The sequence below is a fragment of the Oncorhynchus gorbuscha genome, linkage group LG04, assembly GCF_021184085.1.
Source record: "Oncorhynchus gorbuscha isolate QuinsamMale2020 ecotype Even-year linkage group LG04, OgorEven_v1.0, whole genome shotgun sequence".
Classification (NCBI taxonomy): Eukaryota; Metazoa; Chordata; class Actinopteri; order Salmoniformes; family Salmonidae; genus Oncorhynchus; species Oncorhynchus gorbuscha.
Window position 1 is genome coordinate 31683353 of NC_060176.1, and position 7277 is coordinate 31690629.

Consider the following 7277-nt stretch of genomic DNA (forward strand, 5'->3'; position numbering starts at 1 on the left):
TCCTTGTGCCCAAGAAAGCGGAGGTAACCTGCCTAAATGACTGCCGACCCGTAACAGTCATGTCGGTAGCCATGAATTGCTTTGAAAGGCTGGTCATGGCTCACATCAACACCATCATGCCAGAAACCCTAGACCCACTCCAATTCGCACACCGCCCTAACAGATTCACAGATGACGCAATCTCAATTACAGACCACACTGCCATTTCCCACCTGGACAAATGGAACACCTATGTGAGAATGCTCTTCATTGACTACAGATCAGCGTTCAACACTATAGTGCCCACATGAAGCTAAGGACCCTGGGACTAAACATCTCCCTCTGCAACTGGATCCCGGACTTTCTGACGGGCCGCCCCCAGGTGGTAAGGGCAGCCAACATCACATCTGCCAAGCTAATCCTCAACACTGGCGAGTCTCAGTTGTGCGTGGTTTATTCCCTTCTATACTCCCTGTTCAACCACGACTGCGTGGCCAAGCACGACTCCAGCACCATCATTAAGTTTGCTAATGACACAACAGTGGTATGTCTGATCACCGACAGTGATGAGACAGCCTATAGGGAGGAGGTCGGAGACCTGGCTGTGTGGTGGCAGGACAACAAAATCTCTCAATGTGATTAAGACAAAGGATCTGATTATGGACTATAGGAAAAGGAGGGCCGAACAGTCCCCCATTAACATTGACGGGGTTGAAGTGGATCTTGTCGACAGTTTCAAGTTCCTTGGTGTCCACATCACCAACGAACTATCATAGCCCAAAAACACCAAGACAGTTGTGAAGAGGGCACGACAACACCTTTTCCCCCAGGAGATTTGTCATGGGTCCCCAAAAGATTTGTCATGGGTCCCCAGATTTTCTAAAAGTTCTACAACTGCTCCATCGAGAGCATCCAGACCGGTTGCATCACCGCCTGGTATGGTAACTGATGGGCATCTGACCATAAGGTGCTGCAGAGGGTAATGCGTACAGCCCAGTACATCACTGGGGCAAAGCTTCCTGACATCCAGGACCTATATACTAGGTGTGTCAGAGGAAGGCTCCAAAAATTGTCAAAGTCTCCAGTCACCCAGGTCATAGACTGTTCTCTCTGCTATCACACTGCAAGCAGTACCAGAGCGCCAAGTCTCGGACCAAATGGCTCTTTAACAGCTTCTACCCCCAACCATTAAGACTGCTGAACATTTAATAAAATGGCCACCCCGGATTATTTACATTGACTCCCCCTCCCACCTTTTTGTTTTTACAATGCTGCCACTCGCTGTTTATAGTCACTTTACAAATTACATTGACTAACCTGTACCCCCGCACATTGTACTCGGTACTGTATATATCCTCGTTATTGCTATGTAATTTTCTTGTTACTTTTGTATTATTGTTTTAATACCTTTTTTCTCTTTAGTTTATTTAGTAAATATTTTCTTAACTGTATTCAAATCAAATCAAATTGTATTTGTCACAGACACAGGTTTAGCAGATGTTATTGCGGGTGTAGCAAAATGCTTATTTCTTGAACTGCATTGTTGTTTAAAGGCTTGTAGTAAGCATTTCACGGTAAGGTGTACACTCCATTAACCCTGACCTTCATGCCACCTACAAAACTGTGTGTGTTTGTTAGTCATATTCTATTGAACACAGAAGGTGTATCAAGCACCATGCATATTGTTTAAATATTAAATGTTGTGTAAATATTGTGCTAGAAGCAGGAGCAGCATATTATTCTGATTTGAACACATCCTGACCAATGAGGATAATTCCAATCAGGGCCAGCCACGCCCAAACAGAAACAACCTCGAAATGGAAAATGTAATCGAACACGAAATCAAGCAAAACCCCTAAGCCTGTAAGATTTATAATAAACCATAACACAGTTAGGAGGATCAGTGAATCTGCTTAGGGTGATTTATTGAATTACCCAATTACTGACATCATACTGTATATGGCTGTGAATCTTCCTTCATTTGCTGATTAAATTATCCCACTTATGGCTTCTCCATCTTAAGCATTAGACACATGATTGATTCATTAATACAGCCACATCAGCCTGCCTCTCTCTCCTGCTAATTTACATCTTAATTCCAAATCAGGCATACCGTTCATTCATCAACCTTTGCTGCTTACATTTGGTGTGCATCGTAAGGACAGTCCCATCTAATGGGTCACCTTTACATCCAACACTGTACAACAACAAACACAGAGTCAGCAAGTCTGCGCTTTCAACATACCAGCATTCTGGTGATATCATCATATTCCGTATTATTATTCTTCCAAGAGTTAAATTACATGTGTCTTATATGATAAAAGCTACTACATCTACCTATAGTGCAACCTCCACTCTCTCGCTTTCTTCTCTCTCTCCTATGCATCTCGCCTCTCTCCTATGCATCCGCTCTACTTCAAGGGCATCCCTGTCCTATGCTGCAACACTGAGCGAAGCATAGGGAGCGACAGATTTTCAGCAGTTACATACACACACAAGATCACCCAGCTCTCTACTAGGTTTCTGCCAGTGTGGTAAGGACCTAGGATAGGAAAGAGAGATGTTGTGTTGCCCTACCATTTCTCCCACTGGTCTTCCATCCACCCTTCCTCTCTTTCCCCTGCGGAGTCCATGCTGCAAGTGAGTGCATTCACAGAGGAGAGGAGGTGTGCTCAGCTGGGTCGATAGGTTAGGCATATGATTCAAAGCCCTCCTCTGGTTATTCCTTCCTCCTGTCGCGCTAAATGTTCCTGAGCCCAGAAATGGAATATAGGAGTTTCGTCGTTAGCAGCGGCAGGAGCAGCCAGCGCAAAGTTCTATTAGATAACCGACTCCTCTCTACCCCTCTCCCACTGAGAGCCTTTTTCGAGTCATCAGTGTTTACACTGTCCCGGATGTACATCAGATTTACTATGCGAGAGGTGCACTGCAGGAATCTGCTGCCCTGTGTCACAAGCAGGAGTAGAAAGAGAAATCATTGTAGGAGAGCTGGGCTTGGCTGGGCTGAGAACAGAACTCTCCAAAACACATCCCTCTTCAATTATTCATGGACCAGATCGATCATGCTTGGGTTATTCTCATCTTCTCTCCCTTTCCTTTTTTCCTCCTCTCTCCCTTTTGCTCTAAACAAGATGGATGAAAGGAGACAGGAGGATCTGCTTCATCTCCTGATAGGGGGGGGGGGGGTGTACACTCCATTAACCCTGACTTTCATGTCACCTTCATTCCTTCTACAAAACTCTGTGTATGTATGTGAGTGTGTGTGTGTTAGTCATGTTTTATTGAACAATGGAATACCAAGCACCATGTATATTGTTGAAATATTAAATGTTGTGTATATGTACCTGCTTCCTAGCTAGAAGCAGGAGCAGCATATTATTTTGACGATATAATTTCACAATCAGAGAATACTTTGGTTTGGTTATTTAAAGGAAGAATATCACCTGTTGTATTCGGCGCATGTGACAAATAAAATGTGATTTAATTATCTTTTAGTTGTTGGACAAGTCTAAGAGCTTTGAGGTACATCACTTCAGCAGACAATGCTCTCAGTAGACCTTACAGAGGACTTAGTTAGCTCTTGTTCATATTTTGACAGAGAAACCAAGGACAAAGGCAAAATCATTGAATTTATTTACCTCTCAAAGCAAGATGCCATGATTGGAAGCTACAGTAAGGTGACCATGAATACATTTGTGAATATAATGTCTATCTAAACGTCTACTTCATTCTAATAACCCCCTGTAACTGCTTTATACAATGTATGTAATATATTATGTTTGGAAAATGAACTGTTAGTACTAGTGAGCCAGTCACTGAGACTCAGGCAGAAGTTATTGAAAAGGAGAAGGCCAGAGAGTGAGACAGAGCCTGAACCAACAGAGAGACAGTGGTGAGCAATGAGTCTTGAACAGTGGGTTGTTCAGGGGCAGAACAACAGATTTTTTTATTTTTTTTGAGGATTCGATCTAGCAACCTTTCGGTTATTGGCCCAACGCTCTAACCACTAGGCTACTTGCCAACCTACATACAGTATTTCCCCAATTACCTTGACTAACCCGTAGCCCTGCATATTGACTACGGGGTACCCCTTGTATATAGCCTCGTTATTGTTATTTTATTGTGTTACTATTTTTCCTTTAGTTTATTTAGAACATATTTCTTACTTACTTTTAAAAAACTATTTTTAAACTCTTTTTGGTAAAGGGCTTGTGAATAAACATTTCACTGTAAGGTATTCGCCGCATGTGAAAAATACAATTTTATCATATTCGACAGAGGATTATTTCACACTTGACATTGGTGATTATGTCACACAGTTAGGCCACATTTATGAACCCTTTAAAAAGCATGACATACAGTTATAGATGCTTTGTAGCACATGTATGTAGTGCTCATGAAGGCATTATGAAGGCTTTATGAAGCATTTATAAGCTGAATGTTAATTAAAGCAAATCATTTTATTTTTGCAAACTTACATTTAAATGTTTTATTTATAAAATAAAGGCAAATGGCATGGACAACGTTATTGGCAGCCTGCTGCTAGTACTGGGTTTCACAGCCTTTGGCCAAGATAACTGCAGACAAAATCTTTTTGTAGCCATCATTGAGCTTGCTGCACCTTCCTGCTGGCAATTTGGCCCACTTCTCAGCAGCAAACGTGACTAACTTTTCAATGTTTTAGGGATGCCCTCCACCAACTGCTGTTTTCAGATCTCACCATACAGTCTCAGAAAATGAAGGTTTCGATTTGTTCCTAACATGGTACAAATGCTTGCCACTGTCATGGTTCCCTGTAAGGTTTGTATATTTGTACATTTATACCAGTGTAGGCTCCTCAGAGGAGGAAGGGGAGGACCATCCCCCTCAGTGAAATACATACAAATTTAATTGTAAAACATTTGAAAAGGTTTTTAGATAAAACTGTGTTAAATATAATCACATTGCCTAATAGCTGATTAAACCACACTATTTTGCAAAGAAGGTCTACAGTAGCCTCAACAGCACTCTGTAGAGTAGCACCATGGTATAGCCGGAGGACAGCTAGCTTCCGTCCTCTGGGTACATTGACTTCAATACAAAACCTTGGAGGCTCATGGTTCTCACCCCCCTCCGTGGACTTACACAGCAGGCTATCAGAGCTCTTGCAGCATGAACTGACATGTTGTCCACCCAATCAAAGGAGCAGAGAATTAATCTAGTACTGAAAGCATAAGCTACAGGTAGCTAGCACTGCAATGTATAAAATGTGGTGAGTAATTGACTCAGAGAGAAAGACAAATTAATTTATTCCAAAATGAAGGAGAAGCAAGCAAATGCAGCTATCTAGTTTAGCCTACTGGAACACCCCCACACTCAAACAGAGGAAAGATATGTTAGCTAGCTGGCTATGACTTTCCAACACAACACTGGAACTCTTTCAAGTCAAGGTAAGCTTTTGGTATTACAATTCTTTTGCGACTGGGGACCGCCGGTGTCACTGCTTACTGACTGTACACTAAAGTTACTGCATGATTGTAGGGGTTTACTAATGTGTTAGTTCTATTAGCTATGCTGACTATGACCTTACTTTAAATAATATGGTGTCAACGATATGTTTTGGAAAGGTTTTTTCGTTTGGTCACATACAGCTGACAAGCGAAGAGAAGGGAAGAAATACAACGTGGCTGTTATGAGAGTGACCTCTACGCATGATCAAGGGTGTATTCTTTCTGACTTTTCTGTTGAAAAACGTTTCTTAAACGGAAGCAAATGGAACAAAACGGGGATAAACATGCCTGAATTTGTCCAATAGAAACTCTCGCTTGCAACTGTTGGACAAATGATTACACCCTATATCAGCTAGATCCAGGCAAGAGTGTGCAAGGCAGTATTGAAAGTCACTGTCTGTGACCTCAAATTTGTTGCTCGACCTGACATACGTTGTGAACTTTCATTCATAGGCTAGGTTGTAGCAACCTCGTGATGGGTATAGTGAAAACTTGAGTATCGTGGAGTAGCCTAAACCTATAGCTCATAAATTGAACTTGGAGAATGGAATATGAATGAGTCCTCCAATATGCTGTAATAGAAATAAGGCCATACTCATGAAAAAATCAATTGTCGTCCCTCATCTTAAACAGCACTGACCACCACTAATTTATACTGAACAAAACCATAAATGCAACCCAAAACAATTTCAATGATTTTAATGAGTTACAGTTCATATAAGGAAATCAGTCAATTTAAATAAATGTATTTAAAAGGACTGGGAATACAGATAGGCATCTGCTGGTCACAGATAAAGTGCTTTCATAAAGTATTCAGACTCTTTGAGTTTATCCAAATTCTGTTACGGTACAGCCTTATTTGAAAATGTATTAAATAATACATTTTCCTCAGCAATCTACACACAATACCCCATAATGACAAAGCAAAAACAGGTTTACATTTTTTTTAGCAAATGTATTAAAAAAACTAACAGTAATACCTTATTTACAAAAGTATTCAGACACTTTGTAATGAGACTCGAAATTGAGCTCAGGTGCATCCTGTTTCCATTGTTCATCCTTAAGATGTTTCTATAACTTGATTGGAGTCCACCTGTGGTAAATTAAATTGATTGGACATGATTTGGAAAGGCACACAACTGTCTATAAAAGGTCCCACAGTTGAAGGTGCATGTCAGAGCAAAATCCAAGCCATGAGGTTGAAGGAATTGTCTGTAGAGCTGTGGAAAAAGTCAAGGGTTCTGAATACTTTCCCGAGGGCACTGTACCTTTTTTTAATCAATCAAATGTACTTATAAAGCTCTTCTTAGATCAGCTGATGTCAAAAAGTGCTGTACAGAAACCCAGCCTAAAACCCCAAACAGCAAGCAATGCTGGTGTAGAAGCACAGTGGCTAGGAAAAACTCCATAGAAAGGCCAGAACCTAGGAAAAAACCTAGAACCTAACCTAGCCAGGCTATGAGGGGTGGCCAGTCGTCTTCTGGCTGTGCCAGGTGGAGTTTATAACAGAACATGGCCAAGATGTTCAAATGTTCATAGATGACCAGCAGGGTCAAATAATAATAATCACAGTGGTTGTCGAGGGTGCAACAGGTCAGCACCTCGGGAGTAAATGTCAGCTGGCTTTTCATAGCCGATCATTCAGAGTTTCTGGAACCAGTCCGTATCTGGTGTGACCACCATTTGCCTCATGCAATGCGTCACATCTCCTTTGCATAAAGTTGATCAGGCTGTTGATTGTGGCCTCCTCTTCAATGGCTGAGTGAAGTTCCTGGATATTGGTGGAAACTCGAACACACTGTCGTATGC

The 7277-nt window shown here is 41.5% G+C and overlaps 1 protein-coding gene across 1 annotated transcript in view; it reads right to left on the reverse strand.

The window, feature by feature from the left end:
* Positions 1–3066, reverse strand: part of LOC124032970 (C-Jun-amino-terminal kinase-interacting protein 1-like) — a 139726-nt gene extending 136660 nt beyond the window's left edge. Inside the window, exon 1 of the mRNA XM_046344913.1 lies at positions 2557–3066. Within this exon, the coding sequence (XP_046200869.1) occupies positions 2557–2676 (120 nt within the window). The 5' untranslated portion in view covers positions 2677–3066. The remainder of the gene's footprint in view (positions 1–2556) is intronic.
* Between the last annotated feature and the right edge of the window lie 4211 nt (positions 3067–7277).